Source organism: Eretmochelys imbricata, chromosome 2 (genome assembly GCF_965152235.1).
Source record: "Eretmochelys imbricata isolate rEreImb1 chromosome 2, rEreImb1.hap1, whole genome shotgun sequence".
Classification (NCBI taxonomy): Eukaryota; Metazoa; Chordata; order Testudines; family Cheloniidae; genus Eretmochelys; species Eretmochelys imbricata.
Genome location: NC_135573.1, coordinates 215,391,312 through 215,408,335, shown reverse-complemented (window position 1 = coordinate 215,408,335; position 17,024 = coordinate 215,391,312). Strand labels below are relative to the sequence as shown.

At 40.5% G+C, this 17,024-nt stretch overlaps 1 protein-coding gene across 7 annotated transcripts in view; it reads right to left on the bottom strand.

The window, feature by feature from the left end:
* ETV1 (ETS variant transcription factor 1) overlaps positions 1 to 17,024 on the bottom strand; it is a 70,863-nt gene that overhangs the window by 30,003 nt on the left and 23,836 nt on the right. For 6 of the 7 annotated variants that reach the window (XM_077809375.1, XM_077809378.1, XM_077809377.1 and 3 more), the window contains 2 exons: positions 4,332 to 4,461; positions 2,507 to 2,695 (listed from right to left, as the gene is read on the bottom strand). In XM_077809375.1, coding sequence (XP_077665501.1) covers positions 2,507 to 2,695; positions 4,332 to 4,461 — 319 coding nt within the window. The remainder of the gene's footprint in view (positions 1 to 2,506; positions 2,696 to 4,331; positions 4,462 to 17,024) is intronic. The other variant, XM_077809382.1, reaches the window with a different exon arrangement.

Genomic DNA, 17,024 nt, shown 5'->3' with positions numbered 1-17,024 from the left:
AGGCTTTGCAATTCCACCTACACCTGCACAAAATAAACTTAGAAACTCAAACATATTATGAAATAGTTAGGCTGACTGGCACTGCATTCATTTCCCCTCTCTTCCTTTTTTCATTAGCCAAAAAAAGAAGCAGAAATTATCATTAAGAACTGTCAAGGAGTGAATCAGAAAATTGCAACTTGAAGTTAAAATAAGAAACAGGCTCACTTGCAAAGCCTCAAAGGAAGTTAATAATACTTGTTGTACTGGAAGCTTTGTATGGAATCAAGCCATTTGTTTATACAAGTGAATTTGATTCCTTTTGGTACTTGTTAGGACTATTTGTCCCCCATACACTCATGCCTTGTATGAAGCTGAATGTTCTTGAGGCTGCTGTTATCCTAAGCCACAGAATGTATGGTCCAGAGAAATGTACACGCATTTTATATAGATGCATATAATCACATTCAACCATAGAACTGATTTGTTTAAAACAACAGTATTTTTTGAATACACTAATAAAGGAAGCCTGCCTCTCTCCTACCAGACCTGTGCAGAATGCAACAGATCATCCTGCAATCCAGACCTTTCCATATTCTTCTCACAAAAATATTTACAAGATCTGCATACACACCACTGAGTTCAGAAAGGGAAGCAAGGAATGGTAGGAGGAGACCATGAAACAAATTCAGGATTAAAAACAGAAAGGAAAAAATACCTTCCACAGCAAAATGTACCATTCTTTGGAAATAAAGAAGAATGGAATTTTTAGCCACACAACATTAGCCTTACTCTTTGAGTTTAGTACTTGGGGCTTTGCTAAAAGGTTGTTCACTAATTATTCCTTCAGTGAAGGGAAGCATAATGAAAAATGTCCTTAGGAGGGTGTGCATCAAACCATATGGTAAATATAATGAAAACATCATGTGACAAACCTATTATAAAGCGAAGTGTCATGAGAAACTATACACACTGGAGAAAAGGTATATGTGAGCCCTCCAAATATATATGTTTAGGCTGAAATGCAGCTTCCGCTATAACCTTCCTTTTCAGTTGCTCCCAAACAAAAACCTGTTAATCTGAAATAGTCCATCTTGCTCTCTGAATAGAGAGCAATTTAATGTTTAGAAAATTTCAGCCAAACCTGCTCAGCCATCTGAGTTTGGTGTTCTTACAGAAATACACTTGCCCGATGTCCTGCAATCAAAACCACAATCTGCCCTCTATTGAGGGCCTGCACAGTTCCAACACAGCCCAAGAAGGATGGGGCAGGATCTTGGTGAAGACAACTGAATGTGTTGATTCAGTGCCGCCTTACTCCATCTCCTGCCAGTGAGGCTCATCTAGTCTCATGCAGAACTTAAAGTTTCCCCAGCAGAACCCAAAATAGGCAGCAGGAATGGAAACACCACCATCTCTCCCTAGAAATGAGGTGAGGGACCTCTGCATACAGCTGAGCTTGCTGGTGCAGGAGCATACAAACTGCATCTCCTGGCACAGCAGGGGTGAATCTGAACCCATATGCTCTATGGAGTAAGATCTTAATTTTATTTCAACATGGATTGTTTTTTTAAATATATTTTTGAAGCGCTCATGTGTCACTCTGAACATGTGTGTACTTATGGGTATGCACGCTATTTAACAAACAAAACCATGTTCAAATAATAAGGTTAAGATCTTACTTATACTCGCATGCAAGCAGGTAAACTGACAGTTGCAAAAATAAGAAACTCCATCCTGAGCATATGTGTTGCAAAACTTAGGCAAAGGGGAGTGAGCTAAGAAAGATCATCCATTGTTGGGAGACCTCTAAAACAGCAAAACAGAACAGGGTGACTTAAGGGCACAGTTTCAGTTTTAATTCTGGATTTTTTAGCTTTTGTGAGTTTTATTCAGTCTAATATTGTTTGAACATGGTTTATTTTGGCAGCTTAATTTCCTTTTTATAAGCTGTTGTATTTCAAAAAGCTCTCAAAAAATAATACTCACCCTTTCAGGGAAGAGTATGCAAAGTGACACTACACTCTCTAACAGCAACTCCAGAAGATACCCATCCTTCTATTCAGATGTGTATTAGACAATCTTACATACTTATTTGTTAGCATGGGGCCAGATTCTGATACCCTGGTCCATGCCAGGTAGTACTTCACTCCTCAGGTAGTTCTGTTGGCTTCAGTGGAATTACTTGAGGAGTACGGTACCACTCATGGTAAGTAAAGGTGGCAGAAATAGGCCCTGATACACTGTAGTTGCCAATCTGAGCTTCCACAGCAGAAATCTCAGGCTGACAGACCCCTATAAAGGAGTTATAGAAATGCAATTACGAAGGATGCTTCTGCCACTCTTAGCCATTACTGACTAGTATCCTGGTCCCACTGATTTCAATGGGAATAGCTACAGAGTCAAGTACTACTCAACCCAAAGAAGGGTAGCAGAATCAGACAACAGCCTTAACTATCAATGCCAAGGGACCAACCCAATATCTTTTATTGTGGTCATTAGGGTATTGGTTTTCTGTTTTTTTTACCTGTGATCCATAGGGAAGCTGTTGTCTTGAATGGACTGGGATGGAGGGAGGTGAGTAGGAAAAGCCCGGTCGGGTTTAGGAGTCTGAGCTGAGTTTGGGGATGCATGGTGAAGCGGTGACACTGGAGTGCTGGATGGCGTTGGTGGGTTAGAGGGCCTCATTCCAACTTGTGGCTTCTGGTCATAGGCACTAACAGCAGGGTGAGGGAGGGGGAAAGGTGAGAAGTTAATTTCTCTGCAAATAAAATGTAGTACCACAGAAACATTATCCTATTCATCTTCCTTTTATTCTGAGAGCACCTGGGGGAGTTCTGGGGGAGTTCTCTTTTCTGTACATGGAAAAGCACACAGAAAAGTTAGCTAGCAGTTACACATGGAGGTCATGTTCTTTGCCTCTGTGGGGCAGAGATGTATTTTTAAAAGGATTTGGTGTTACAGTGAGACACTAACAGGAGACAGGCACAAAGAAAATTTCAAAGCATAGGCAGCTGGACCAGAGTAGAAAGAGCCTGCCCTGCTTTCCGTGGTCTGCACAGACCTCAGAGTGAGACAATAAAGAATGCAACTGGAGAAAAGGAATCTGACCCAGAAAAATACAGCTCTGTTAGTTTATCTACCCACACGCAGATGTTAGCAGCCTCCACTGACGGACTTTTTCCTCTCTCAAAACTGAAGCACTGATCCTGCAAACACTTATGTGTGTGCTTAACATTATTCACATGTTTCCTGATTCTGGAAAACAATAAAGCATGTACACAAGTCCATTCCTATTCAAGAAAGGACTAATGCAGGTGCTTAGAGTTAAGCCCATGCATAAGTGTTTTCCTGAATCAAGACCACTGGTAGTCCAGCTGAAGTTAGTGGAATTACTTGCCTGCTCAACGTTTCAGCACACGAGTAAGCATCTATGGGGGCTAAAACAATAAGGGGGTCTAAAAGGGTACCTAATAGGTGACAAGGGTCACCTTGGTAAGTAAAGCAGAAATCCCCAAGATCATTCCTCTGTGACTGAGTTTTATCACGTTTGCAACAGGGGTGCCCTGTCTGTCACATGAAGAGGCAGATCTAGATGGTTTTGCTGATACCTATAATGGTAGTGTACTTATGTGAACAAAAATTCTGTGCTGACTGGGTTAAAGATTCCCAAATAGACTAAAACATCAATAAGACACCCAGCAACTGCTAACACTTGAGGAGAAAAGGAAGACAAAAATCTGAACCAAAATAACATCCATAAAGAATGAAATGATACCAAACTCCATTTTTATCTCCTAAAATAATTAAAACATTTACTGTCTATCCTGATTATCAGAGGGAGACCACTTCCTTCTAAAAAAATAAAAGTATCTGCAAAGCCTAATAAAATACTATTTTTACACTGTAATTGTCCATGAATGCACACGCATATCATCTGCAAAAGTTGTCAAATACCTAAAGTGTTGCTAAGACCTGCCAATCTCTCGCCTGTTACCAGGAGCTCTCTCTCAGCCTAAAGTGCATAATGCATTTTAAAAGTACTTTCAACACAGCTCGCAGTAAACAAGACTCCCTCCCCCATTTTTTAAACTATGGCTACATCCAGAGGAGAAGTGCAGCCACGAGTATTTCAATGAAAATTATTGCTTTAAAATGATTAAGTGCTTGATAGGACTGTAAACAGTTCCATCAATGTTCAGCTAAATGCATTATCTCATGAGTCTGTTATCTGCTGAAGAGGTAACTTTTATAAGATCTCTATTTTGGTTTTATTTCTCTTTAATCGGTCCTCATTTAAATCTGCAGTCCTACTTCTGAAGCTCCTATAGAAGTACTCCTTGTTGCTTTACCTGACATTGTACAGGCACTTTTCCCCATAACTGAACTTGAATGGCTGGTCTTGACTACAAGCAGAGCCAAGTTCCGAACATGGACTATGGGGTTCTTTCTTGATTTTCACTGGGAGACCATGAAAAGCCACTGGAAAGGAGAAAAAACAACAACAAAAACATGGAGTTAGAAACCAAGCATGGTATTAAACAGTGTGCATTATCAAGCAAGTTAGATGCTGCTAATGAAACACAATTAATTAAACCACTGTAATAATAGACACAGTGGAAGAAATGAACATTTCAGGCATTTCTTTGGGTGTCAAATTGAGAAACAGACACCAGAGATCCTTTGCATTGGCTATTAGCACTTTTATTGTTTAACAGAATGATGGCCAGGCTCCCATCTCACTAGTAGGAAAATAACAGCCCACTTATATTTGGCTTAGCTACTGTAAATGTTGTCAGAGGCAAAATACTTCCCAGGCACAAAATGCTTCTAAGTAATATTAGCGTGGTAGCTTTCAGCTGTAAAGGCATAGTAGTTCACTTTAAAGAGTAACACACCTATTACTGCAAAATTAATTTCTTATGTATGAGCCTCAAATACAGGACCTCTAATTTTTTTGGTCTCACAAAATATGTGAAAACTTGTAATAAAATTTACGAAATTAGCGGATTACAGGCTTAAGAGTTGATGTTATAATAACAAAGTAATCTCAGAAACGTACACAATAAAAAAGCCTTATATAGTTCACTAAAAGATTTATTAGCTGAAATCCTGGCCCAGCTGAAGACAATGGGAATTTTGCCATTGACTTTAATGGGGCCAGGATTTTACCCAGTGTATTCAAAGGCAGCAAGAGGAAGGGATGGGACAGAAATGGAATATGAATGAGAAGCACAGGTTTATCTAAACTGGGCAAAGAGGTCAAAGTCAGGATAGGGCTAGCTTGTTAACCTCAACCTTTTCTATAGTTCAAGGTCGACCTTAGCCAAAATGAAGGTAAAAGATGCTCATCTGCATCTACATTGACAGCTCAGAATTACCTCAACCCCTTTTGCTAATCCAATAAGGGGCAACAGAATAGGGCTATGGGAGTACAAAAATGTTGGAGAAGAGCAGTCCTAAAAGACAATTTTTTAAAAAAATATTTTTAAAATACAGTCCAATACACAGCGAGGCTACAATTCCATCTCTGGACTCTGTTAGCATGCCTAAAACCTTTCATCTTAACTCTTGTGGTCGATGATATCACCAGAACATCCTGTTGAAATTTCAGCTTTCGACACCTGTATCACATTGGGATCCTCCTACAACCCTGTACGTCTGGGGAGTTTCAGTGACTTCTGAGGGACTCCCCACACATTCCGGGGTCCACATTAGCAAATGTCAGTGCAGCATCAGAGCATTATTATGTACCCTTAGGCTTTACATCATTCCTTCACTTGCATGTAATCTTAAAAGTGATAGTTTGACATATGCTAGCTCCAAAATGTGGGGGCGGGGGAGTTGTTGAGCATGTGCACACACATATACATTTTCCTAAAGTAATATATATTGCAACAGATCATGCAGTCTTCTTAAAAGTGAACGTGCACTGGAGGAAAACCAAGGGAAAGTTTGAATGGACCTCTTCAACTAAGGGCGCCAAAATTTAAATGAGAGGTCAAAATGTGGTCCATGGTCAGGCTTTCCCTGTCATTGCCGGGTAGAACAATGCTGATATCCTACAGGATTTTATTGCTGGTGTACTGTACTTTAACCACAATTTCTATGATGTAAGTATAACCGTTGTGTACATTTATTTTTAATCAAAGGATTTGGGGCCAAATCTAACTCTCATTAATCAGGTGAGGAGTTGGAGGAAATGAGACTCCATGTATGATTATGATGAGCAAGATCTAGCCCTTTATGTAAATATATATGCAAATTAGTTGTGGCCCCAGAGCTCCTGATTAGTTGCCAATTCTCCCCACTCTATCACAGAGCTCGGACAAATCTGTCTTAAATGAAAAGAACAACAACAAGAAACTCAGTATTTCTTTAAATACAACTTTCTCCCCCTCTTAAGGCTTGACTCTTCTCTCAGTTACTTACACAAGAAGAAACTGATGTAATTCCGTTCACTTCAACAGAGTTACATCTGAATTTACACCCATGTGAGAGCAGGATCAGATCTTCAGCTGAAAAGACATCTGTGTGCCAACTCCTACAACCACCTATCCACCCACCAGGAGTCAGCATGTCGGTTCAGACTCCACGTATGTCTCCACCACAAAAAAAGGGTGTTTGCAACTCAGGTTAGCTAGCCCATGTTAGCTAATTCCAGTTAAAATAGCAGGGAGGACACAGCAACTTCGCTTTTAACTCGAGTCAGCAGCTTGAGTTCAACCCCAGGCTTCCCTATATAACTCTAGCTGCAAACCCAAGTTAAAAGCTGAGTCGCTGTGTCTTTACCACTATTTTAACCAATGTTGCTAACCCAAGTTAAGGACAGGGTGCAAATTAAACTGCAATTAAAACCCATGGCTAACCCATGCCAGCTAACTCTGGCTCATGGGACTTGGGCTGTGGGGCAGTTTAACTGAGGTATAGATGTTCGAGCTTTTGCTGGAGCCCAGGCTCTAGGACCCCACAAGCTGGGAGGGGCCCAGAGCTCAGGCTGCAGCCCAGCTTGCCCAGACATCTACTCTGCGAGCCTGAGTCAGCTGGCACGGACCAGCCACAGGTGTCTAACTGCACTGTAGACATATCCTGTTTGTCCTGGCCACAGAGACTGTGTTCCACCTCTGACAGGCCCAGTATCTCTGGCTCTTACCTTAAGTCTGTGACTTGTTCTGATTTGAATCTATTGCAAGTTAACCTATGAATGCAACAGGTTTTTTTATTTTAAAAGCCAACAATTGCATAGTCGCACAAAGGCCACACGCTGCTCTATTTTCTCTTTTTGACTTTACTGCTTCCTCAGAGTTAATCTGTTATGAAAAATGACTTCCCTTATTTATTTTGAAATAACGGGAGTACAGAGACTCCCACACCGCAGCCCTGCATGCAGAACGGGTTGGGTATTTCATCACAGTGCTGAGAGCCTGAACCTCGGCAAACAGGCAGTTTTCCAGCTCACCGGCACAAGCACAAGTGAAAGCAGCACATTCATTTTGTGCAATTTGCTTTACCTTCCCACACGGAGTTGGTGCATGTAAAAGGCTGTTAAGTACTAAATTATTCCTTATCAAATCACCATCATCTGGAGTCATGATCAACACTAATTAAATTACTTTCACTGAACACGGCTCCAGCCTGCTGCCTCCACTGAGAGGTACATTTTATTTTGCTTACAGTACAGTCCTAGCTAGGCCCAGGGCAGAGCGCTAGAAGGCATCTGTGCTTTAGTTTTAATTAAAGTTTACCCCACCTTCTTCCAAGTTTTATGAGCTAGGGTGAAGTGTATCAAATGAAACAGGTTAACTCCTTCCTTTCATGTAGGGAACACAGTTCAGTCCATAGCGATTTTATATTAGATCCATACCTTAACTATGGCCAGGACAGATAACATAGCTGTAAAATGTAAAGCCCTCCTGAGGAACACCCCAGATCCACTTGTCATGCAAAACTCCATCCACCACTCCTTAAATGGGCACTTTAAGGGGAAGGAAAGGACAAGAGATCCTGAGAATATACTTGTTACATTTTTTCTGTGATGGCTACTTGACCTTTCAAACCACACCTTGAGGCTGGCTGATGAGGACTGAGTGACCGCAACAGACACATTTTAAAAAGAAAAGGAGTACTTGTGGTACCTTAGAGACTAACAAATTGCATCCGATGAAGTGGGCTGTAGCCCATGAAAGCTTATGCTCAGACAAATATGCCACAAGTCCTCCTTTTCTTTTTTGCGAATACAGACTAACACGGCTGCTACTCTGAAACCAGACAAATTTTAAGCATTCAAAATGCCAATACCTATTTATCTTCACTGCCATTCCTTTCCCCCCCCCCACACACTACAGTTCACTGTAGGTAGCAACATTTTTTTGTATCTATTTAATACTATTTGTTGTTTTGCTACACTGAATTTAAGTTTTTTTAAACCATGAAGTACTTTTGGGGAAAGTGGGGTTGCTTTTTTTTTAAAATATTTGTATTCTTACTGGAAAAGAGCAAGGTACCCATACATCCAAGTTAAAAAAATAATGGTATTTAAAATAACCAAGGCCTTTTCTCCCCAAAACTCACCAGGTAAAATCCAGAAATCCTGACCCCATTGAAATAACTGGAAATTTTGCCAGTGACTTCAATAGGGCCAGGATTTCACCCCAAATACTTAATTACTCATAGATGGCCACCTCCAAACTAAAAAAATAAAAATGACCCTTTATAAAACAAGGGCCCAATCCTACAAACTTTATTTGGATGAGTTGCTGGGATTCTTTGTGAGCAACTGGTCTACCTGTGAGAGTAAGGTTAGTCCGGATTAATCCTGCTCAGTGCACTGCTTATGTTAGTAGTGGTCCCTTTGAAGTTACCATGACTGCTGACATAAGACAAGCATGATCTGGCTCATTGCACTTAGCAGTAAATGGATCACTGTGTAAGTCTGGTGTGCCTTTATGTGCCTTATAAAAAGATACACGTTTTTGATATGTAATGTGCTAATTTGTATTCTCTTTATGTTTGCATTCTATAATGTATCCCTGGGGTGGGGGTGTTAAAAAGTGCTTTTTTTGTGGAAAAGTTAGTAAAGCAAACAACTCCACTGTGCTATAAACTCATAAATGGCATGCATATATAAACATGCACACATATACACTACAGGCCATCGCCACTAGGTCTGAGGCACTGTCTTCCTTTGACTATTGTCAGCAATCAACACCTTGATCCCGACTACCTTACTCATGCAGACTCGCCATTCAAGTCAATGAGGCTTGTTCTGAGTGAAGTCTTCGTGTTAGGACCCAGTGGAGACTTATTTTATTAAAACGTCTGTAAGTGATTAGAAATCACCTTACCTTGACTAAGACTTATATGTTGGTATCTTTAGTGCCCTGCTGCCTGAGATAAATAGGGCAGTAAGCTTCTCTGCACATGGTCAAACTGTAATTAATTTGGGCCAATTTGGTACAATAAGTTACTTTTCTTGGGAAAGCCCAAGGAAGGAGCTGTGTCAGATAGCAAGCGCTGGCTATACAGACAGTGCACATTAAGCTGGACTGTGAATCTGCAGCACACTAGATTGCCATGCACTAACTGGCCATGTGGACCCTGCTACCATGCATAAAAGGTTCTGTACTGTGCACAAGCAAGGTCCATGTGGCCAGTTAGTGAGTGGCAGGCTAATGCTCTATAGATTTATAACCCAGTTTACTGTTCACTAACTGTCCATATAGACAAGCCTTTAATTACTTCTATACTACGTGAAACCATTGATTCAAGTCAATCGTGAGTTGAATACTTGAGATGAGGAAGAACTGGGAAAACACCTCATGAAACTGGCTGTAAGTCTTTCACCTTTGAATGCAAAGCTAATTTTTAGTTTGCAGAGCTGAGACTCCTGCTGCGATCACAAGGACAAAATAAGTATGCTTTTCAGGAAAGTTGTGTGTTGAAAAAACCCTCATAAAGCGGGTAATTGTAGGGGTTTTCGCTTTCAGCTTAGTGTCTAAGTGTTCACTTTCACTCTATAGACCAAAGGTTATCACTTTATTATCCGCATGCGTATGGAGACAGTCATGTACTAGCTGATGTAAAATGGTGTCAGGATCAAATCACTGACACCTGCTAACTCGCATGCTTTAGAGAACTTCCAGTCATTTAGTAATGCTAGACCCATATGTATAGGTTAGAGGATTTTGTGCACCACCAGAAAGATAGTAATGGAGAAGTCACAATAAGTCATGTTCTGGACATACCCACTGAACACATTTTTGGGTTGCTTCTCACCTTAATGTCATACAATCATCTCAAAGTGTATGTCTACACTTGGAGCTGGACGGTGTAATATCCAGCTCCAGGAAACACATCCATACTATCTCTGATTGAGCTCGTGCAGTGCGAGCAGCAGGAGAAGCTAACCATTCCAAGTATGATCCCACCTGAGGCCCAGGTATGTTCTTGGGTCAATCCGCCTGTCCCACGGCTAGCATCACTGCAGCTACACTTCTATTTTTCGCATGCTAGCTCTAACAGGGCTAGTGTGGGTATGTCTCTTTGAGCAAGAAATTATGCTTTCCAGCTCCAGTGTAAATATACCTTCAATCAGATTTTGTATGTGATCTCATTCGCTTTTAGGACCAATGAAATACATGTATAAATAGGTGGCATGGGGTTTTTCACACCAGCGAGAAGATGAAAACCTATTCACTTTAAGTTAAGGTCACTTCAATTCCAGGTGATAAACTGATTGAGATGACCTCAGTTAGTACTCAGTTAAATTCCAGAAGCAAAGGGGAAGGCCCTGTGTACTGATAAAGCCAACAGTGTCACAGACTCTTTAAATTCATCTTCCCATACACACACAGAAAGCAGCAAACACTTCAGATACATCAGAGCCTCTCAAAGATTCTTTTCCAGTACATTTACCTCTGCCAAGCCCTCCCCATCCCCCAACACACAAGACTCCATTACTAAAGGGTCTAATCTCAGCTATCAGCAGAGAGTGGCTTTTATGGAGCTATTAAACCATTTCTCTTGTTTACAGTGCCTGAAGAAAGATGTGAATTATGTCTGTGACAAAACAGGCGATAACATTTCTAAACTGGTATCAAAATGCAAACTGAAATACATTTAAGAGCAGGGACCCTACTTTGTGTTTTTTGTGATTTCCCTCATCTCCTGGAGAAGCACTCACCTGATGATTCTAAGAAGGGACTTATTCTGTCACATAATAGGTAGACTTTTTTGAGACAAAAAGATTAAAGTCTACTAGTTACAAAATGGTACACTCAAAAGAAGGCAAAATGTTAGTTACTTCTCAGCTGAGAAGATGTTCTACAAAGGCTCTTACTGGCAGACATTAAAAACAAACAAACACTGGGTTCTCATGAGGACTGTAACACTATGATGCTCCAACAGCTAGCCACTTACTGTTTAAATACACAGCCGGTAAACTCAGTATTCATAGTCCCATATCAAGTACAACAGAACACAAAACTAAAAACTTATTGGACAGCATTCAAGGTAGGAATGTCAGTCTTTATAAATGTTTCTTTAGTATCTGTGAAGACATGAGCTTCACCTCGGAACAGTAAGTGCCAAAATTCTGGATGGGTGAAGGTCACATGGCAAGTCAGAGATAGAGATCTTTTTGGATAACTTTGGTCTTGGCCCAGTTTGTAGATAGTGGCCCAGTAGCTGACGGGGATACAGTGCAGACAGCAGATCCTACTTGTGGTATGCTCTTATCCCACTCCGCACTAGCTGAAAGGATTTACAGTTAGTCTAGTTTAAAAGGTGTAGATGACAGAGGCAAGATCTTCATCTGAGAGGACTGGGTGCAATCTCTTGGAAAGACAGAGATAAAAAAAAGTGTTTCTGACCACTGATACAACTGTGGAGAGCAGAGGAAGTGACAGAGATGAGCCAGGTCCCAAGATTGTGGATTGCTCGGAAATGGTTGAGCAGATAAGATCAATATAAATTTCACTAGGTTCTCAAAGTGCCTGCCCATCAGAATCATCTCTATCTGATCTCATCTGAGCTCCAGTCAACTGGATTTCATTTAGGTCCCAATCTCTACCGGATATCAGGCGAACATAGTCAGAGACTGGATATCTAACATACTGATGAGTTATATCAGCATAATCTCATGAGCTTCATATAAAAATTGAACAGAAGAGATGAAGGACTGAGCCGTGTGGAACTCCACAGCTTAGGAAAGGAGTTTTCTAAAGCTACTTTGTTGATGGTTCTTAAGTAAATTTGTAGAACTCCATATGGTAATTCTTTCCACCCTGTGGCAGTATCTGCAAAGCCTCATAAACAGCAGCATCAAGACCCACTGAAAAAAGTAAAGCAACAGTACTCAGGACATATGGCCTCTGTCCATTCCACTAGGGTGGTTACTGGCCATCATGATTAGCTCTATTTCTATGCAGTGATCCAGTGTTAAGACAAACTGGAAGGGAACTTGAGGATATCCAGTGTCATTGGAGTTGACCTACCACCCCGTTCTCAATGATCTGTCCCAGAAATGGGACCTTCAAGAACTGGGAATTGCTTGGCATACATATTAGATATTATCCCATCTGATTCAGTTTTGCTTTGGCTTCAAATCCAATCCCTCCAGCCCTCACCCAGTCCAGTGGATGGAAACAGCATGGGACCTCATTTTTGGAAGCTAATTCTGTATGATGAGCCCAAGCAACAGATTTCAGAGCCAACTGGCAATAAGGAAATATGTGGGCAAGATGGAGCTATTAGAGAACCTCATCAAACAAAAACGAAAATAACCCGCTTTGAAGTGAGCTGCCACCTTTATACAAATCACAAATGCACTTTAGCAACATTTAAAAATTCAGTCTATATGACAAAGCACATGACTATTCTGTCTCCCTGCCTATAACACATAGTGTAATGCACATCGATTCATGGTCCAGTGGAATATGCAAAACCGTTTTAAACACTGCATTGCATAAATGCTACATAACACAGCATGAAGCAGACTAAAGCAGTCATTAAAGTCCTCTTTGGACAAAAAAAATGTCAGAATACATGGGAGTCTCTCTTCTATTTCTACCCTAATTGCTCTCACCATGACAAGGTATGACAGGAGAAAAAATGTTGACTATAAATCTGACCTAGATTTATAACAGATCAAGATAAAAATGCATTGTAAGTGAAAGTTTATTTCTGTTCCACTGAAAGACTTGGGAAAGGAGAAAAAACAGAAAGGTAATTTCCTCTGGTTCTGATACCTATGGAAATACTGAATGCTTATGGCCCTCACTAAAATCTGTAGTACCAGAGGAGTTTACATTAGAAAACATTGTCACATTAGAATCATTTTCTCTAGCTGCAAGGGTGACATTTAAAAAAAAGAATTGCAAAGAAACAGGAGATTAATGACGAAGAAAGGTATCAGTAAGCACTTATTTAAATTAGCTAATTAATTACATTGACCTTTCCCCTCTAGGACATTATAGTTCTAAATTTCCGCCACAGTTATTCCAAATGTTTCAGCATGAACTGTCATGAACAAATAGCCTTTGAGTAACACAGGTCCAAGACTAAAAAGAGGTTTGACGTGCAGTGGCTAAAGAACGGAGTGGGGTTTAGTGGAGCTGGGCACCACAGTTGTGCTGGATCCTTTGTTGAACGTTATGGCTCATCACCACCTTATGCACTGAAAAGAAATGTCACGTTACTTTCCATGGAGCTGATATAAACTATGGCTTGTCTACATGAGGAAACTGACCGGCACAGCTATAACTGCAGTATAATTATACAGCTATAGCAATGCTGGTGTAACTCCCCATGTGAACACTCTATTCCGGAATAAAACTGACTTTATTCCAGTACAATTACAGCAGACCTGTTATACTGGAATAAAGTCAGTTTTATTCCAGAATAGAGAGTGTCTACATGGGGAGTTATATTGACATTGCTATAATGGTATAATTATGCCGCTGCTATAGTTGTGCTGGTCCCCGTGTTGACAAGTTCTTATTCACCAATTTCCCTGCCTATCAGGCTGCTGAAAACAGCCCTCCTGTATCCTTTTAGCAAATAGGATCTTTTCTGCATTTTTCTATTCATGGGAATAATATAACTGATTAATTACTTAATGTCTTGCTTCTAAAGCATGGATGTGAAGGGGACACTTGGAAAGTTTTGCTGGCTTAACTACACTGGTATAGCTAAACCAGCAAAACCCTCCTCCTGTGGATGCAGTTATATCAGTTTCTGGCATAAGCTATACTGGTATAAAGCGCAGCTACACCAGAACAATTTTGTCCACACTAGGGCTTACATTAGTATAGCTTAATAGATTTCTTTTAAAATTACAACATTAATAGACTAGTTGTAATTTTTCTAGTGTAAACAAGCCCCTATCTGTATGACCATGCAGTCACTATAGTACAAAATGCTACATTCAGAATTAGTGGAGTACACCTGCAATGTTCTGATGATGTAATTCTACCGAAGGCACGACTGAGATCAATCCGGATACATAGCTTCTTGTTCAAAAAAACCCATCAGTAGCCAATCAAAGTTGCAAATATTTTCTGAGTATCAAAACTAGGTAAGCTTGCCCAAAGGAGAAGCCAGCTGGGTGGGTGGGGTGGATGGCGGGGGGGGAGAGAAGGAAGTTTTCAGTAAATGCCAATAAAAGTTAACCTGTTTCTAAAATAAAGACTACGCAATTACATAGCAAACTTTTCAATGGCCTGCCAGTAAACACCTTGTTAGGACACTATTAGTCATTTGGTCTAAATTGGTTTAGCTACGAATACGCAGAAAATCCACATTATTTGGGGAAGATTCTGTCAACACTTAAAAAAAAAGAAATGATTAATTTGGCGCGTGGTTTCAGTTAGTTTACATACCCCTCTCGTCTCACCCCCATAAGGTTTCAACATCTAGTCCAGAAATGCATTGAGATATTTTATTCGGTATGTGCCACAGCTGTTGACACGGGTTGCTAGTCTCTGAACACAGCAATCTTGCAGAAATGCTGTCACAGGCAGTATTTTACACTGATTTATGTTCCCCCTTCATGTTTCATTCGAGACATTTACCTGTCTGAGTTTATGAGACTTGCAATTGCAGGCGATGGAGGGAAGAGCACCGGTACTCGTGGCAGATGCCCTGAATTCAGTACAATAATTGCTCCAAAGCAAACATCTTTGGAGCAAGTTAACTAGTTGCTAAATGCCAGAGCGCTAGAGAACTATGGGGCTAATGCAGCAAATTTTTCAGACTGTTGATAGGAAGGAAGGGACAGAGTATGAAGCAATTAGGGCCAAATTTAGGCCTTTGGATAAATAGGAGCTGCACTGATCGATCCCCTTATGGAAAAGTCCTAATTTAACTGGGATGAAACCAATTGGGTTCTACATAAATTACTCTGAAGACCTATGGAATTTAACAGATAATGGATTTATTCTTTAGAATGATTCATTCAATGGTACCAGGATGGCAGCCCCCAAGACTATAGAAATACAAAAGACTCTTCTTTTTGCATCACACTAGACCCAGGTGCAAAATCATACATTAAGATTTAGTGTAATTACCCCTGACAGTCATGCTAGTATGTGGGTTAAATGAGTCCAGACAGGGAATGAGAGTGTCTCTTTGGAATTTAGGAAACAAAAAGAATGTCCTGGAGGAAAACCTTCGAAACAGCCAAGCTTGAGGAGGAAGTTTAAGCTCTTGTGTTCTTGTTTGTGAGTTATCAATAAAGCCAAATCCCAGGGAAGAGAGGAGTTTGGGCACTAAATCAGGGCCTGTGTACTCTGCTGAGGACAGGATAGGTATCCAGCCATTCACACTAAGCTAGAGAATGTAGTAGGCATTCAGATATTATGATGATGGAAGCCATAAGCACATCTATACAATAAAGAGTCTAGAATTCTCACCCGGAAGCCTAGAATGTCTGTTGAGTCAGTGTGAAACCATGGACACAGCTACAAGCATGGTTGAGAGCTCTGTGAATCCACTCAAAAAAGGTACTTGACCAGGTTTGCTCCATTCCACAAAACTCCTGCCAAACCCTGTAGCTCCTAAACTCACCTGCTAACTAAGTGTTCAGGGTAAGAGTTCCCTAGGCACCTACGTTTCTGTCTCTGAGAATGCCTACAGCTGCCTCACTGTAGGCATCTAGATGCCTATCTCCAGCTTAAGTCCATTCGTAAAGTGGGAGAAGATAGGCCCTTGCTTGCCTGTCTCACATGGGTAGATAGATAATATCCCTGCTGCAGTTTTCAGTAAGTAGGTTTATCATTTCTGTATTTAGTGCTATACATTTCTTCCAGAAGAGCTTTAGGGGCAAACTTGGCAACTTGTTATTTTTTCTAGGGACAACTGGTGTCTGAAGGAAACTTTGGGAAACTTGGTCGAGACTTTCACCTGAACCCCTGAACTAACCAGAACGTTTCCTATATTTCTCTTTTTAGCACATCATTTAATGAATAGATCACTTAAATGCAAAACCTATAAAAATTATTATTTTAAAGAGACACTGTCAACTTAAAATTTTGTCAATTTCCCTCCCTCCCCACCCTCAAAAGAAAAAACAAACAGCAATTAGCAGGACATAGAGCAGGACCTACTCAGGCCTGCCAATTCTGGGGAGTTTCCAATCACATTTTTCTAGTTTTTTTAAAAAAAATGTTTTCTCACTTCCCAGTAGCTTAGTGACAAATCCACATAAAGAACAGGGCAAACGGGAGAGGGAGGCTGATCTTGTATGTAAGAAAGTGGACTGGGAGTCAGGAAACTAGACTCAGTTCCTGGTTTTTGTGTAAACCTGAGCAAGTCACTTGGACCTACATTTTCAAAAGATGGCCTCTGATTTTGGGTACCTCTGTTTTGGTAGTCCAACTTGAGAAATCTTAATCATTGTGTGTTAGTTCCCACACCTGAAAAATTGGAATAACAATATTTCCATATCTCACAACCATGTTGTGAGGATAAACACATTCATATCTGTCAGGTGCTTAGATACTTTGAAGGGAAATGCCACATAGAAACCTATAAACAGTAACATTGAC